This window comes from Phyllostomus hastatus, unplaced genomic scaffold (genome assembly GCF_019186645.2).
Source record: "Phyllostomus hastatus isolate PE091 unplaced genomic scaffold, TTU_PhHast_1.1 phas_contig_80, whole genome shotgun sequence".
In the NCBI taxonomy this organism is placed as follows: Eukaryota; Metazoa; Chordata; class Mammalia; order Chiroptera; family Phyllostomidae; genus Phyllostomus; species Phyllostomus hastatus.
The window spans coordinates 35,390,953-35,409,990 of record NW_025333960.1 but is presented as its reverse complement, the minus strand read 5'-3'; the positions used below and the strand labels follow the sequence as shown (position 1 = coordinate 35,409,990).

At 37.4% G+C, this 19,038-nt stretch overlaps 1 protein-coding gene across 1 annotated transcript in view; it reads left to right on the top strand.

Moving 5' to 3' along the window:
- Window positions 1–17,558, top strand: part of RIT2 (Ras like without CAAX 2) — a 287,905-nt gene extending 270,347 nt beyond the window's left edge. The window contains exon 5 of the mRNA XM_045850204.1: window positions 17,084–17,558. Within this exon, the coding sequence (XP_045706160.1) occupies window positions 17,084–17,311 (228 nt within the window). The 3' untranslated portion in view covers window positions 17,312–17,558. The remainder of the gene's footprint in view (window positions 1–17,083) is intronic.
- The last annotated feature ends 1,480 nt before the right edge of the window (window positions 17,559–19,038 follow it).

Here is a 19,038-nt window from a genome sequence, read left to right as displayed (position 1 = left end):
ACTATCAGAAAAGAAAGTTAAGAAAATTCCATTTCCAATTGCATCAAAAGCAATAAAATAATTAGTTATAAATTGAACTTAGGTATAAAACCTATACATGGAAAGCTATAATTCACAGAAGAAAGAAATGGAAGAAGATAGGCATAAATGGAAGCATATAGTATGTTCATGAATAGGAAAAATTAACATCAATTAAAATGCCCTGAGTATCCTTTAAATCTACATATTCCATCAATCTCTATCAAAATACCAGTGTCATTCCTCACAGAACTAAAACAAGTAATCCTAAAATGTATACAAAACTACAAGAGACCCAGAGTAGCCAAAACTATCGAGAAAAAACAAAGTTGGATATCATGTTATCTGACATCAAAACATACTACAAGGCCATTGTAATCAAAACAGCATGGTACTGGCATAGAAATAGATACAGAAATGAATAGAACAGAGACCCCCAAAATAAACTCACACCTATATGGTTACTTAATCTATGATAAAGGAAGCAAGAATATACAAATGGTAGTAAAGACTGTCTCTTTAATAAATGGTGCAAAAAATGAAACTGGATCATTTCCAGTTTCCAGGACCATATATAAGAATAAAACATGGATTTAGGACTATAATGTAAGATCTCAAACCATAAAATGCCAAGAAGAAAACATAGGCAGTTAACTTTCTTACAATGGTCTTAGTAATATATATTTTTTGGATATGAAGTCACAGGCAAGGGAAACAAAAGAAAAAACAAATGGGACTACATCGAATAAAAGTTTTTGCATAGCAAAGGAAATCATCAACAACTGAAAAAAAACCTACTTAATTGAAAATATTCACCAATGATATGTCCAAAAAGGCATTAATATACAAAATATTTGAAGAACTTACACAACTTAACACCAAAACCCTCCAAACTATCTGATTAAGATATGGGCAGAGGACCAAATAGACATTTCTCCAAGGAAGACATACAGATGACCAATAGACATATGAAAAGATACTTGACATCACTCACCATCAGAGAAATGTAAATTAAAACCACAGTGAAGTATCACCTCCCACTTGTCAGAACAGCTGTCATCAACAAACAAAAGTGCTGGTGAGGGTGTGGATTAAAAGGAACCCTCATGCACAGTTGGTGGGAATGTAAATTGGTGCAGCCACTGTGGGTAACAGTATGGAGAGTCCTCAAAAAAGTAAACATACAACTACCACGTAGCCCAGCAATTTCACTTTGGGGTATTTATGTGAAGAAATTTAAAACATCAATTCCAAAAGATACATGCATCCCTACGTTCACTGTAGTGTTACAACAGCCAAGATATGGAAGCAGCCTAAGTGTCCATTGATAGATAGATAAATGAATAAAGAAGATGTGGTACACATACACAATGAGATATTATTCAGCCATAAAAAGAATGAAATCTTGCCATTTGTAACAACATTGATGGACCTAGAGGATATTATGCTCAGTGAAATAAGGCAGTCAAAGAAAGACAAATGATACATGATTTCATAGATATGGACTCAAAAAAGCAAAATAAATGAATAAACAAAACAAAAACAGACTCACAGATACTGAGAACAAATCAATGGTTGCCAGATGGGAGGGGCATTGGAGACATGGGGTTAAAGTTTAAGGGATTAAGATATAAAACTTGCCAGTTATAAAAATCAGTCATGGGGATGTAAAGTACAGCATAAGGAATGCAGTCAATAATACTGTAATAACTATGCATGGTGTCAGATGGGTACTAGACTTATTGGGGGATCGCTTTGTGAGCTATGCGTGTCTAATCACTAAGTTGTACACCTAAAACTGTAATAATGTCAACTGTAATTTAAAACATTTTAATTTTAAAAAATACAGTAGTTTTAGACCTACTGCAGACCTTGATAGTAAATGTATTAATAGAGTATTACATATATTATTTTTAAATTAAAAAAGAAAATAGGATAATGGAGGAAAGCAATAAATGTAAAAAGCTACACCTGAGAAAGGTGAGGAAAAACAGCAGCAGGTGCACTGAGACAGTATCCCGGGCTCTCTGCAGATGGCAGAGAAATGGCAGCTCCACCCTGCATTGATTGAACAGAACTGCAGTTGCTTTGGGGGGAGAAAAGATTTGTGGTTTTAGCAAAATACTTTTTTTATGATACATTTAACAAAGTAGGCCCAAAGGAGGATTTGACCATTTTGAGGACAGAGAGGGTAATGGAGTCAACCGTATGAACATATTTCTGATGACAGAAAGTCCCCACTCCGGGGGACCTTTGCGAAGACAGGAAACAAACTTCTCATTCACCAGGACAGCATGATTTCTGATTGGAGGCATGCCGGTTGCACATATATTAAAAGACACATATAACAAACCCCCAAATCCAAATTATAGTATGTTCACTATGCAGTAAGCATAGGGCTTTCTGTTTATTACCTAACATATTTCTTATTATCCCCACATTAAGATGCTGACATTAAGTATTAAAAAGGCTAAGTGACGTAGTTAAGTTCACTCAACTAGTAAGTGCACAGATGAGATTAGAACTCAAACCATTTGATTTCAGAAACCGTCTTCTTAAATAGGACAGTTTTCTCCCTTGTATCTTTGTGAGACCTGCTGTTTTGACTAAGAAGGCTCTGTTCTCAGCTACTACTGGGGAGGATGGAGCACAGATAATGTCAGTGAGCTGGCAAGTCACTGCAGTGAGAGCATTGTTTGCTATGTGCTCCGACAAGACCAGCAAAGTCTAGGAGAGAAAACAGGTGTCACCGACTTGGAGATGCAGTCTCAGGCTGCTGCTTCTTAACAGGCTTGCCAAGATTACCTCCCTTGCAGCAGCATGCTGTGTGCCCAGCCGTGGAGGCAGGTTATGTGTCCACCTGGGGAGGGATCGGGCAGCTGGGCATAGGAAACAAATGGAAGGTGTTTTTAAGGCCACAGAGGGGGTTCCTGTAACAGGTTAAAGCTGTCATCTGTGCAGCCACTTGAATCTCCACATCATATCTTTCAAATCCACAGGGATGAGAACTTGCAGATATATATTCTATGATACATTTAAAGAATATACATTCTAAAAATATAAACTTGAACTTGATAAAGTGAATGCCCCAGATTCAGGTGTCTGCAGTCCTCAGGTGCTCTCAACTAAACAGGGGGATATGGCAGCAGCCCCTCCTCCCCATCAGCCCCACATCCACGCAAGCCTGATTGTGTGAGGGCGTTTCTTCTTGACACCTTGACTTTCAGTGTGCTCCCTTCCAAAGTTCACTTGCCCCGCACTCAGCCCCGGAGTCTGTGTGTGCCAGATAGAGGGGCATATAACGTGGTAAAGAGAGAGCCCTGGATTTTAGTGCCAACTAAAATGCTGAAGAAATATACTGTCTTGGAAATCTAAGTATTCCCAGACTGGTTTATTTTATTTTATTTATATAAGAGGAACTTGGAGCGTAGGATGCCTAGGGACAATTACAGCTCTGAAATTCAAATTCCCTTCTGTGCGTGCAGAAGAACTCTTGACAGAAGGGTCGCTTCACAGAGGAATGCGCGTCTAAGTGTGTGCCTGAAGACACTGATCACTGACAGACGTTGTGGAAGAGACCTACGGCATGATTTGGTGGCTTGAAGACAACTCTAAAGGCCATTGCCATCTGAATTCTTTGACTTTAAGGCTATTCTGCACTCTTTAATTCTGGTAGCCCAACTGATTACCCTTTTACAGGTCCAGAGCACTCCATGGCTAATTCTCACTAAGCACATCTTAATTAAGCACTTTCTGTGTGCTAGAAGTTTACTGACCACATTACTACATAAGCTACAATAATCATATAAGAACATTCTGAAGGACACACAATTATTCTTACCTTAAGAGGAAGGAAATTGAGAGGTTTGAGAGGTACTTATCCAAAGCCAGAGATGAACCTGCCTTCTTCTAGTACTAATAGCTGTAGAAATAATTTTACTAGTTTTTGAGTACTTACTATGTGCTACCCACTATGTGATTGGTGAATCACAGAGAATCACAGAAATAACCTAAGCCGGAGAGCTACACATTTGCCTTTATGTTATAGGAATACCTCTCTGGCTGGTTAGTGTTAAGGGGTAGATTTGAGGGAGTCAAGTCATAACATGAGAAAATTATTTTGGGGATAAACAAGACCCTGAACTAAGACAATACCCATGCAAATGGAGAGAAATGTCAGCATACAATATTAAAGAGATAGAAATAAAATGACTTTATTAGCAATTTGATTTAGGGATGTGGGAGTCAGAGGGCTCTAAAAGGACTTGAAAGGTTCTCACCTGGATTACTGGGAGTATGGATGCCCTTAGCCAGGATTTAACATTTTGGGAGGAAAAGTAATTAACTTGATCATATTAGTTTTGAAGTTCTGGTGAGAGATTCCAGAGGAACTTCTCCAGCAGAGAGTGGTATTTATGTGATTCTGGACTTACACTGAGAGATGAGGTATGAAGACCTCAATGTGTTACTCACAGGCACAATAATGATGACTAAAGCTAGGGATCTGAATAAGAATAGATAAGGAGGAATGTCAAATGAGAATAGAAAAAAAATGTCAGGACAGAATCCATGGCCATGCACATAATTATATGAAATAGAGTGAATAGTAGAATTTCCAGGGCATTCAGACAGGATATTCTGAAAGAGTAATCAGAGATCAGAAAAATCGGGAAAGAAGACAGTCACCAAGTCAAAGGAGAAACATTTAAAGAAGGGAGTAGTCAACCTGTTAAATGTTACAGATGTTGGAAGATTATTGGAAGCACATATTGGGTTTGGCAGCAAGGATGACGTTCATACTTTTGAAAACCACTTTAGGAGGATGGGTGGGAAGGAGGCAGAATCCAAACTGTGAATGATAATGTGCAAATCAGAAGTGATTAGGACAAACTGGTATATAAATCTAGGATGTATCTGTTTTGCAATTATGCATCCTTTTTTAAACCACTTTCCTGCCACAGCCCCATTCTTTCCAACCTTGTACAAATACTTTCCTGGATAATCTACATTCAATGGTGAATGAAAGAACAGACATAAGAAAGTAACTAGAACTGGAGTCTTAAAGTAGGTGGTTGGCATGTTTTCCTGGGGGAAAGGGGGAGTGTTAGAGAGGAAGGCTGAAAAGGTGGGAGATAAGGGTGGGTAGAACGAATGCTGCAGGACTGAAGTAGACATCAGAGAGGACTCAGACTGGATGGAGACATTAGACTCGACAGACTCAGTAATGCATCTTCATCAGAGACTGGAAAGAGTACAATAAGATATCTAACGGTACCGATGAGCTGCTAGGTGCTAGGCCCAGCTGTTAAAGTCATTCTTTTCAGATGCTTTTATTTCCCCATTGAGGTGAAAAAAGAGGGCGAGAGCAGTGGCTGAAAATGAGGATAGGGTCAAACCCCTGAGAAGTGAAAGTTCTGAAGAAAGTTTTAAATGAGGGATGAGAAGGAGGACTGGCTAATAAGAAGTAAAATGATTGCCATAGGCATTTATGGCTGTGCTAAGACTGAACACTGAATTTACGGTAGTGCTAACAAGCACAGCCTTATACATTTTTCAAAAAACACCTAGCTCCCGGTGTGTAGGTGTGTAGGGCCAGAACAGAAGGAACACTGGTTCATTTTTGCCTTCTGTAGATCTCAGGATTAGAATGTGTAGCAAATTTACTTTGTTCTGGTTCATCCTTTTTTTTTCTCCATGGCATACATTTCCAAATATGATCCAGCAGGATACACCCCTGGCTTTCCTCAGTGCCTCGTCGGTCATCTGCCACTGTGACCCACACACTCATGCAAGAAAGCATCATGACCCCAGGCTGCTTTGCTTTTCTGCTTAGGGTTTCTGTAGTGCACATGTGTTATTCCGAGAATATATGTAATAGGGCATTTGTGAAACTAGACATAAATCTTAATGTAAAGAACTTAAAACTCCCAGCAATTCTAGTGAAATTCTAGCTTCCGAGCTCTCTAGTAATGAATGGTGAGTTTTTGCTGTAGTAATTGGTTAGTTTTTCCTTGGTCTCCTTTCTATATTTCCTTCACCCATGTCTTCAAAGAAGAGATGGGAAAGATGCTTACTGAACAAGGCTCATGGGCAGAACATTGAGGTGTTATTGGGGATGCAATGTTTCTCGCCCTCATGGTCTTGTATTCTACAGGGATCCAGACATTATACATATTTATACAATTTGTTAATTATAATTGTTATATGTGTTAAAAGCATAATATATAAGTTCCTTCTTTCTATTTTACCTAATATAAATTTATTAATGTAATAAATTAACCATTGAGATATTTTGTTTCATGCTTAAAAGGTAAAATTTTGGCTACTTTGAAAACTTAGTAATTCATAATACCTAATTCCCTTAAGGTTCAAGAGAATCATTCATTTAATATACATCAAATACACACATTTATTTATTGGTGCAAATAATGATATCCTTAGGCATACACATACCTATATGTATACTTACACATACATATTCCTGCATATATATTTCATATACTGCCTAAGTTTATTGATTTATAATTTTAACAAGATATTTCAAAAATAAAGCTCTTAAGAAAAAATTCAAAGCAGCAGCCAGATTTTGCTATTAGCAAAATATTGAGCATCAACCTTCCCTTTTTTCCCTTCATAGCAACTACTGGCTGCCATGGCAACCTTTCCCCCCAGCATACCAGAGCTTCTTGGATGAAAAGCACAAGACCTTGGAGACTTCAAATGTCTCTTGTACAAAGCAGTCTAAACCTTTTACCCTAGAGCCATTACCATCCTGTGCCTCAGAAGGACTGGCTATGCCATTTAATTTATTATGTCCTGCTTTTCTCTCCATGCAATCAATATCTCTCCAGAACAGCAGGAGAGAAAAAAAATTTTTTTTTTAATTTTCTTGTACAGAGTAGGCACTCAAGATATAGGCTTTTAAAAAATGTGATCACTCAATTTATGAGTACCAAACAAATTTCATACAAACCTAAGTAAATTAGGCATTTAAGCTCATTAATTTCTTCTAATTGTGCTCTTCACTCACTCCTTCCTCCCTCAGCCTTTGGTCTAAACTGTGTTAAATACTGATGATCCCACAAAGCTCCATTATCACTTCTGCCTTAGGCCTTTGTTAGTTCTTCTCTCTGAGACTCCTTTCTGCTCCCGAACACCCAGCCCCCTCCCACCAACCAAGGTAATTTGTCCTTGTCATTCAGGTCTCATATGAAAGCTCCCACCCTCAGGAAGTGGAGAACCACTAATAAGGATCTGGGTACTACTTAAAATGCTGCACTGGCCATCATCGTGGCCCTGCTCACAGTGATCTGAGATGTGCATTATGTTTTTCTACTGCCCTAACCAACTACGAGTTCCTCTGTTGACTGTAGTAACCCCAGCTGTATTCACACAGCCAGGATTCCAGTGGTGTCAATTTATAAATATCGAGTTCCTACTAAGTGCCAGCCACTAGATGAAATACAATAATAAATAAGACAAAAATTCCTGCTCTAACAAATCTTACACTGTCCTAGAGGAAGACAGAATGTAAACACATGAACAAAGTAGTAAGATGATTTCAGAGAGTAATTCAGTGCCCGGAAAGAAATAAGGCAGAGAAATGGGATAGAATTACTGGCAGTGCACAGAATAGTTTTTTAGAGAAAAGCTAGGCAAGGCATCTCAGTGGAGGGATATTTAAGCTGGGACATGAATGATGACAAGAATACAAGTGATAAAATGCACTGGGGGGAGCACATTCCAGGCAGAGGAAATAACATGTGCCAATACTTGAAGTCAAGAAGATTGCCCTGGGCATATGTGGAAGTATGTGGCTGGCTATAATAGGTGAGGGGAGAGTGGTATGGCTTGGGGAGGCTGACAAAGGTCATATCAGGTAGGGTTTACAGGTCATGATGGGAAGAAGACAAAAATTAAGTAAGGCCAACATTTGATCTAAAGGAGTTGGAAATTTCCTCTGATCTCTTCAGACATAAAGAAAATAAAAGTAACGTTTATTGGATGTGTGCGGTATGCCAGGAAAAATGCTAAGTGCTTTTCATGTAATAGCTCATTGACTCCTATTAATAACTCCATGCGGTAGGATTTTAAAGATGAGGAGATTGAAGTACAGAAGAAAGGCTAAGTCACTCTACAAGAGCCTATGCCTAAGAAGAGGTATATAGCCAGAATTTGGATCTTAGTAAGTTGATTCCAGAATCCATATACTGTTACCTATTGTGGGAAATTTTCCTAAGTATCTTGCTGGAAACCACATTACAACAAAAATAAATTTGGAAGTAATACCCTGGCTTTTGGAATTGCAGTATGATGGACTCATATCAGACTCTGTGGTCACCAGTGACTGTTCATGGGATGTCACTATCACCATCATTAAGATTAAATATTTAATGAGCATCTGCCACCTGCAAAATTTGTGGCTAAGCACATTGAGGATATGAATGGACAGAATACAGCCACTTAGCATTGTTTGGTGAAATGAAACAACTAAATTGTAAGATCCATACACTTCCTTCATAGATGATGAGTTGCAGAGCAAAGCATAGGCCGAGATCACAGAGACTGGAATGATCTGTGAAAACTTGAGCAGGTGCAGAAGAGGTGTGGAAAAGAAAACCGGAAGGCTTACTAAACAAGGGAAAAAGCAAAATAAAAATATTTATGTAGAAGAGTTGTAGGTAATAAGGTGTAAAAGGTAGTCTGTGTTATGAAGACAGCCCCAGACAAATGGGCAACCAAAATGGCTCAGTTGACTCCTAATTTACCTTTCCCAGACCCTCTTACCAGGCTGTAAAGGAAATTTTCAGGGGCAGGGAATTTGGGATAGCAGGGTGGTGGGAATCTGTGTTCTTAAAGCCAAGGTGTGGCATGCTTTCTCTCCTTCCTGCCCTGGAGAAGGGTAGAGGGGAGTTGGCACCCCTCTTTGCTAATCTCTCCTAAAGTCGGAGGAGCCTGCTAAGAAGAGAGGGACCCCTCTTCTCCAGTTGAACCTCTGCTTAGTTCACACACTTGTTTTTCACCCATTTAGAAAAGAGAATCGGAGAAGAACAGCAGGACAGAGGGAGCACACTGGGATGAAGCACCCTGCAAGCTCAGTCCTTGGTCTGTCAAGAATAAGTCTCCTTGGTTCAGGGACTGCAGCCCAGGGCAGGACATTCTGGCCAGTGCTTTTCCTTGTTTTAATTTTTCCTGCAAGAAGTTTCATATGACATCTATGCATCTATCTTTAAATTCTGAAAGTAATAATAAATAACTCAGGTTAAATAAGTAAATAAATCTGGTTAAATAAATCAAAAGCATTTTCACTGGAACTGGTCAAGGAAATCAGCAAGGCTACTCATATGGCTAAAACTGACCAAAACTGATTACGTATATAACTCCACCAAATGAAAACTGCACAATCTAAGTTGGGCAGTTTTCCACTGAGTGAACAAATAGAATGTTTTGGTTCCAAATTTGTCAAGAAACTATGATTCCTGCTACCTTGATGATGCAGGCTCTCTAATGAAAATTAATAACTCCATGGGTAACAATGAAGGGAAACACAGGTAGGGACACATTAAAAAATATAAAACAATTCCCATTGAGTTTGTTCTGTGCTCAGAATGTTTCCACAGCTCCCCGCAGGCTCAGCCACACACACACATTTTGCTTATGAAGCTCTCCGGAAAGAGCCAGACCCATCTTTCTGCCAATCTCCCCTCACTGAAGGTTAGCAATTACAGCTGAGCAGTATCAGAGTTGCCTTTTTGCTCTTAAGAATTATATTGCCTACTAGACAGCCACCATTACCCTGCATACCTTTGCAGTAACGTAATTTAAATTTATTTTTACCGAGTTCAGGTAAAAGATAAAAAGATGTAAAGAGCAATGAAACTCCTGAAGTCAGCAGATGATTGCGAATGGAGCTCTAATTGACCAGCAGGCTTGCAATGCCCACAAGCAGCTGAGCCTGGCGGAGGACAGGCTCTGCTTGCCCCGGTGGTCTCGTTCACCCCCATGCAGCTGCGGTTCAATGCCTCCTCTGGCAAATGGGAAATGGCATTTCAGGGAGTACCTGGCATACCACACAGTGATCTTCTACAGTGAAAAAGCTCATATATATTAAAATGATGGCTCCCTTGGGTTACTGAAATTTTCTATTACTTGCATGAAACAATTTTCTGTATTCCTTTTTATTTTCTGCTAGTACTGTCTAGACTTCTGGGTGGCACCTTTAATCCCAGTCTGCCCTTCTTTGCAATGAGAGGCCTGGTGGTGTAGTAGTATCTGCAATGATTGCTTCTCTGCCCCCTAAATAATCTTTCTATAATACTTATTTTTCCCTAACTTTCTGCATTTGTTTACATTTTTCTTTTTATGTAAATACAATATAAACTATTCTATGCCATGCGTTTACCATTAAGAATCACCTTATGTTGAAACACCTCACGTGAGATAATTACATATAAGAAACACTAGCAAAGGGAACTGGACAGATCCTGTGAAAAACAGCAGGCAAGTCTGGACACAATACTTGATGGAAGAGAGTAGAACTTGATGGTTGTTTTACTTAAATGTGTGTGTGACCTAGAACCATTTGCTTAAGCTTCCTGGGCTTGAAATTCCTCGTTAGAGAAATAAATTTTTTTTTTAGAAATCAATTCCCTTATAACATGGTGCTTCTTTCTTAGCAGTTACTGTATAACATGGATAAATATTTATGATGAAGAATTTAACTGAACTTAAAATTTGGATAAATAAGATATATTAATTATATATTAGGTTGATTATCCTGATTTTAAACCCTAACACAAAAGCCATTACTTCTTGTTATATTATTCTGGTTCTGAACCAATCATAATAATGTTAGTGAATTAAAATTATTTCTAGCGTTACTGTTTAAATATTTAGAACCTTCAAACTGACCATAATTACTAAGCATAAAGCCCAGAATCTGTAAAAAAAAAAAAATTTCTTACATGTTTGGACTCCAGTTCTTTTACTGAATTTATAGTATATCAAATCCTATAGCAAAGGTAGGAATGGCACATTTCTGTGTTGTCAATATTGGTGAGATGGAATTTATTGAAACTTGGAAATATGTTTTATTATTAAATTTTATTGCACTTTTTCCACTACCATTTAGTCCCCTTATACACCCCTCTCTCTTGCAATCACCACACTGTTGTCTGTGTCCGTGAGTCCTTTTTCCTTTTTGCTCAACCACTCTACTGCCTAAGTTCCCCCACCCCACTACCTGTCTTCCTGCTCTCTACCTATGAGTCTGTCTCTATTCTGCTTGTTAGTTCAGTGTATTTATTACATTCCACACAGGGGTGAAGTCATATGGTATTTGTCTTTCTCTGACTGGCTTATGTCACTTAGTAGAATGTTCTCCAGGTCCATCCATACTGTCACAAAGGGTGAATTTTCTTCTTTTTCATGGCCAAGTAGTACTCCATCGTGTAAAGGTCCCATAGTTGTTTTATCTGCTCATCTGCTGATGGACATTCAAGCTGCCTTCATGCTTTCACTGTTTTCTTAAATGACCTAAAGTTTTTATTTTTTATCTAATAAGAATTTTTAAAGGAAATACATAAAAAATAAAAATTTTACTGTTTAATTTCCATTTAATGTTATGATGAACATGGAAATTACTGAGTTATTAAATTAAATAACATAAAATTAATATTCTGTAATGAATTTAAGAATACATGCAACTATATTTCATGCTTTGAAATAGAGGGTTTGTAATCCCTTCATTACTTACTCATTAGTAGCTACAGAGTTGAATATACTTCAACCTGCTATAGTTAATAAAATAGGCAACTATGTCCTTTGTTAAAGGTGTTTACTGTATAAGATTTCCAAAAGAATCTTTGCATGGAATCTGTCTTCCAATCAGCTTAACATTGTTACATTGGACTTTGAATTGAATTTTGATATTGCCAATGATTTATTTGTAATGTTTACATTTTTATACTTAGGAAATATTCCATAAATATATGTGCTTGCAGAGAGAGATTTTTCAAATGTGGAAAAAAATATTGCAGATTTAGGTAAAAATTTCACTCAAATACCTTTTTCACTTCTGTTTTCCCTAAAGAAAAATTGCATTCCTGTTCTGGTAGAAATCATATCCATATATCAAAAAAAATCCAAAATGATAACTCAATGTCAGGATGCTACTGAATGCACCTTCGTTTCTCCCACTCATTTACTAATGCCATCCCATTGATATATTAGGCTCCCATATACATTCTGGTCTTATTTCTGGGTATTCTATTCCATTGTACTGGTAATCTGTCTAGCCCTTAACTGATACCCCACTTCTCATTTGGGACATCATCCTGGACTGTTACAGCTTTAGAAAAAGCCTCAATGCAGTAAGTTGAGCATCATGTTATTGTTCCCTCTGCCTTGCTCTTACTGAATTCAAAGATTTTCCCTATTTTTACTTTAACTCTTGCCTATAAATTTTACTATCTCTGTATGATATTCAATGATTCAAAAGATTTCAGGATTTAAAGGTATTTTTAATTGAAATTACACATAAATTTGGGATGATTTGTAATCTTTATAATATTGAATCTTCCCACTAAAAACATAATTCAAGTCCAGAGTGTTAATCTGGTTTCAGAAATCTAAAATAAAATGAAAAGTCAAAGATTTTCTTAGTGTATTTGTTTGCAAAATCTGCCCAGACCCAGTTGGTTCTATAACAAAACATGATCTGATGTGAATGGAGTCTACCTAGAAACTGGGCCTATCCCACTTACTGTGAAGATTTAAATATTTAGCTAAGAAATAACACTGTACTTGAGGACAAAATGATGCTTCAAATTCAAAGAGGATACTTCGTATTATATGGTGTATTTGAGTTTTTAACTGATGTATCATGCAGAAAGTACACAAATTAAAATTATACAATTTTATAAATTATCACAAAGTAAACCCATTTGAAAGCACCATACAGGTCGAGGAAGATAATAAAAAGCACCCAGAATACTCCCCTGTGTCACTTCCTAAAGGAAGCACCATATTGACTCCTAACACTGAAGAATCATTTTCCTATGTTTAAACATTCTGAAAGTGTAATCGTGCACCATATTAACATAACAGTAGAACAAACAGGAAGTGGGGGAGTATAGGGGCACTATCTCTATGATCTTTACCACATTTGTGTAAATCTAAAACTATATGAAAATAAAAAGTTCACCAAAAATATTCTTAGGTCTAATTTCTTTCACAAAACACTATCATGTTTGTAAGATTTGCTAACCTATAGATAACAGTATTTTATTCATTTGCATTTAACAGTATTCCATTGTATGAATATACAAACAAGTGTTTATTGGATTCATTCATGATAACATTTGAGTTGCTGTTAGGATTTTTTTTTGCTATTATTGATAATGCTGATATGAACATTTTCACTTGTCTTTTGGTACATACATCTCCTCACAATCCTCCAAGAAGGCTTTTGGTCATAGAGACTTAACATGTTTAATTCCTTCTCTCATGTAGAGAATGATACAGATATGTATTTGTTTATGTATAAGTTTTGGTAAATTTTGTTTTGGTAGAAATATGTCTGTCACCTAACTTGTCACACATATTAGCACAAACACAATATTCCCTAATTATCATTTTTATATTTGTAGGCTCTGTAGTGATGCCCACATTGTCATTCTTGATACTGTTTATTTGTACCCTCTCTCTATTTTCTTTTTCACCTTAAATTTGTCTTACCTGGGCTCTATCAATTTAATATCTTTACAAATATCTCAGATTGGATTTAGTTTTCTCTCCTGCATGATTGTTTTGTATTATATTATCTTTATCTTTTAAATTTCCTTTTTTTCTGCCTTTTTGGATTAAATTTGCTGGGCATTTTTTGTAACTTTGTAACATTCCTATGTTGATTATTGAATTTGAGTGTTACCACTTTCCTAAACAGGCATATACTGTTATAAGGATCATTCTGAACAAAGCTTTAAATACTCCACAAGTTATGGTGTTTTCTATTCATTATCATTCAAATCCAAATACTTTCTAATTTTCATGTAATATCTTATAAAGTTATTGACTATTTAGAAGTATATTTTTCCAAAATATTTGGGAATTTCCTAGTTATCTTCCTTTTAAAAATAATTCTAACTTGCTGTGGCTGGCATAGCTCAGTGGATTGAGTTCGGGCTGCGAACCATAGCATCGCAGGTTCGATTCCCAGTCAGGGCACATGCCTGGATTGCAGGCCACGCCCCCCAGCAACTGTACATTGATGTTTCTCTCTCTCTTTCTTCCTCCTTTCCCTCTCTAAAAATAAATAAATAAATAAAATCTTAAAAAAATAATAATTCTAACAATTCCATTTGTTTGGGAATATGTTGTGACTTTGATTCTTTATAATGTTTTCAAACTTTCTCTATAGCTTAGTATGAAGTCAGTTTTTATACATGCTCCTGGTTCACTTGAAGAAAATATACATTTTTCACTTGTTGGGTAGGTGCAGCATCTTACATGTGTAAATTAGACCCATGGTGTTTTGTTCGAACTTTCTATACCCTTAGTCACTTTTGCCTGCTAATCCTTTCAACTGCTCAGGGAGATGTGTGAAAATCTTCAACTATAATTTTGTATTTTAGTGCTATCAACTTTTCTTTCTTATAAACTAAGGCTATGGTTTTTAGTACATGCAAATTTATAAGTATATTTTCATAGTAGATTTATCTTTTTATCATTATAAAACATCTCCCTTTAATTCTAGCAATTTTTTAAAAATTTACTGTCTATTTTTGATATTATGTCAATATACTAGCTGAATTTTGTAATAATTTCCATTCAAACTTTAGCCTTTCTATATTCTTACATGTAAAGTATTTCACCTACAAGTGATTTTTTAAAAATCTGGTCTGACAATCTTTGACTCTAATAGAAAAGTGTACTGTACTGCATTTACATATTACTGATTTTACTAGGTTCTATTATTTCTTTAAAATTCTTTTTTTCTCATGCTTGCCATCCTTCACTTGAGCTGAGTGTACACAGTGCCTTATTGACTTTAGGTTTCCTCATTTCTGTTTCGACCATTGGATGTAGGTAAAATTATCTCTGCCTCTCACCCACCTTCTTTCTGTCATGGGAACATCGTATCCGAGATAGCAGTGCTCTTTCTGCCTGAGCCCAAGAGTGAGAAGACCAGGGAGACAAACCAGAGCCCGGCCACAGTCTGTGTTCTAGTTGCTAATGGGCAGTAGGAGCAAGACAAATATTTTTGAAAGCCATGGAGATTCTGAGGCTGTTTGTGTCTTCATATAGCTTAAAAAAAGATGGTTAATTTTAAATGGTACCAGAAATGTGGTGTTGCTATGGAAAAACATAAAACATGTGTTGTTGGATTCTGGGTGGAGAAAACTGTTATAGGAGACTGAACAATAAAGGACAGCACATGCTATGTGGTGTTAAAACATTTGGTAAGATTGTCACCTGTGATTACCTGGAAATAAGACCAATTATTAATAAATCTATGATTTTGTTAAGACAGAATGTTAATCACTTCAGTTGGATGCCTTTAGCTGTATGTCTTAAGTTCCCATAAGACAGAAATAAGCTAAAAAAATGGTGTGTTGGCCAGCAAAAATGAGAGAGAGAGGAAAGAATTCAGACATTCTTTGTACTCATGTGTTTATCAGAATCTGGTGAGGTTAACCCATCACAGACTAGAAAGGACGTGTTTCCACAGCCCTGGCCAACCACCTGCTGGCAATATGTGGTGCTCTATCAGTTAAGAAAGGGTGACTTAACTCTGGTTACAAACAATTTCAAAATGTCAGCTGCTCAAAAACAAAAAACACAATAAAGTTTCTTCCTTATTTGTGCCACACATATAATGTGGGCAAATTGAGAGCTCCACTCATCATGGTCCCAGTCACATTCACTTAAGTTCCAGACCGCTGGGGTTTCCAGTTCACCATATACTTCTATGTGGCAGGGGAAAAAATGAACATACCAATATACAAACATCAGGTTAACTTTAAGAAAATAAATAGATCAGCATGGGCTAAAGGTCCATGTCAGATATATTGAGTAAAGGCAGCCTTTCCCTGCTTTCTTAAAGCCAATGTGAATATTCTAGTAGAACTTAATGGGAGCACTAAATTCTGAACAGGTTTATTAGCATCTGGCTACAGTGACACATAATCCACTGTTTAAATATTTGTGCATCACTTATGTTTACATCTTAATACTTATTAAACACAGGTATGTTTACTAATCATCCTTTTAACTTCTCTAATGATGATTTAGGCACTGGGCACTGTGGCAGACACCAAAGGGAGGGTAAATGAGGCAGAGTCTCTGACCTCAGTCAGTGTATCATCTCTGAAAGACCTACTGCAGTAGCATGAGCCGCAACATGCTAAATGCCACAAAACAAGCTCTAAACCTGCTCCAAAGAGCTCAGCTAGAGAAAGGTTTATTCATCATAATGGTGGTGTTCTGCTTCTTGTTTTTACCTGGAGATTGTATTTCAAACTTCATGACAACTTCATCTTGACTTGTTCTTAACTGAAAGCTCTGAACTGTACTTAATAACTAATAGAGAGCTTTAAATATGTGCTGAGTATGTTCAATGCATCTTGTATTGACCATTATTTTTAACTCTAATAAAGAGTCTTTGAGATATTATCTTATGTTACACATGAGAAATCTTAGGCAAAAAGGTTAATTGACCCAAGTTTGCAAAACTACAAGGAGATCTGGGAATGGAAACCAAGCAGTTTTAATCTAAACCCATGCTTTTGACCACTATGCTGTTACTTGTTACACCAAGTCTGGAGAGTTGATTTCCACTTCCACTTCTAATAAGTTACAACCAGTTGCCCTTGCAGCAATTGTAGTTTCTCAGTTGTCCTTCAGCTTCAAAAATTCTAGAAATCTTCCCTTAAAACATATTGTTACATTTTACATTTTATTATTTTTTTAATGTAACTGGCCCACAGCCCTGGTAGAGAACATACTTTTCGACCTAAGCATCTCTCCCGTCCTCTCTTTTTAACATCATTTATTTTTCCCTTAGGTCTCTACAGACGAAGGCTTGGGTCTGGCCCGAGAATATAACTGTGCTTTCTTCGAGACCTCTGCAGCCCTCAGATTCTGCATTGATGATGCCTTTCATGGCTTAGTGAGGGAAATCCGCAAGAAGGAGTCTGTGCCATCCTTGACGGAAAAGAAGCTGAAGAGAAAAGACAGCCTGTGGAAGAAGTTAAAAGGCTCACTGAAGAAGAAGAGAGAAAACATGACATGATAGCCTTACTTCTAGCGCCCTTACTCTTTCTCTTTGAATTTGATCAGGTGGACAATTCCAGATGTTGCATTCTGCTTCATTTCTCTGTCTCTGTCCCTGTCTGTATCCCTCCATATCTGCCCATAGGTTAAAGCAAGATCTGCATAACCGTACCTCTTGAGATAGTTGTGTTTTGCCCTTAACAGTTGGATGAGTTTTGTCAATCAGCCGGATATGCTGTTTAGTTTTTATAATATATGACTAAATAAAATTGACATTCCAATTGACTCATTTCCCTTCAAAGAGTCTAGCTTCATTTGCTATGCTGTCTGGTTATAGAGGAAACATTCAAAAATTGCAGACAGAATGATAAAAGGCTCAGGGGATCTGCCTTTGCCTGATAAGACTCTGGTTGTTTGCATGTCAGGAATGTCAGTAAATAACGAAGCAGCTCAGGAAACCATTCAGAGCAGGAGTCTGCAGCCTGGTATTTCCTTAAATGCAGAAGTTGTGGCACTGCTTCTTGAATGCTCCATAGATTACCCTTAGAGGAATTATTAATAATAGAAACTGGTTATGGGCCACTGGAGGACTGGAGTAAAATATCCCCATTTTTACAGTGCTACACCAAGATTATCAGTGAAGTCCCTGAGCTTAGACAAAGGGGTATTGTCTTTGTATCAGGAAGAGGCGGCTACTACAAAGTAGATGGTGCACAAACTCGTAGAAAGACACCCTCCTTGCTATCAGCATGGAGTCCCTCCTAGGGCTGCTTCACCTACGGTGGGAACATGTGCAGAGCAAGAGGCCAGTGAACTCCACAGACCCTAAGTTCTCCTTGTGTTGCCATCATGTCCTATCTCTTCCAACTCAAACCACGAAGCACTGCCAATCAGGGGGCCTTTTTTTGTTTGTTTTACAATAGATCATCACATAAAATGAAATTGCCCATCAACTCATTTATCCCATTGTGTGAATTGGTTTATTCAGATTTGAGCTCAGGAAGCACCCTATCAGGAAGAGCTGTTCTGAATGTTTAATAGACAGATGTTAAAAGGAAAGCCATGAAGGGACAACTAAACTTGAGAAGGAATCCATCAAACCAGTCTTCATGGGATGGGGGAAGTTTTTATCGTAAATTAGAGAAAGGAAAGGATGAAGAGCTTACTATTCCACATGCAAGCACTTCTTTTACTCACAGTGCCCCTGGCACTTGCTCATTGCTGAGAATGCAGAAATGAATGAAGGCATCTAGCTGGAGACTACCTGGGCTGAAGAACAGTGGGATGATAAAATCCTAGATGGGAAGACACATTTTACATAATAACGTGGATACTCCTGGAAAGAACTTAGAGATTATATTTTTTCAACTGTTGGACTGCAGTCTCAGCCTTTCAGAATTTGTGCTTGTGGGTTACTTTCCCACTTGGGGCCAGGGCCTTTCTCAGACCCACAAAGGCTTCTCTGTTCTTGCTCTAGGCCCTGGAATCAAGGCACCGGGCATGAATTCATTATTTCCTAGTACCTGCTGCCACTCTGTCCCTTTGGGTTTTTTCTCAACCCTCATCGTCTATTTGATAGGGCACAAATCAGCTTTCCCCTTCCCATATTGCCCCTAAAATCAAATCCATGTGATCTTTTAAAAATACATTCATAAATAGGGAAGAAAAAAATCAAAATATTAAAAAAGAACAGATGTGGAGATGATATCAAGATAGGTTCTTATCATCAAAGAACTGGTCTTTGCC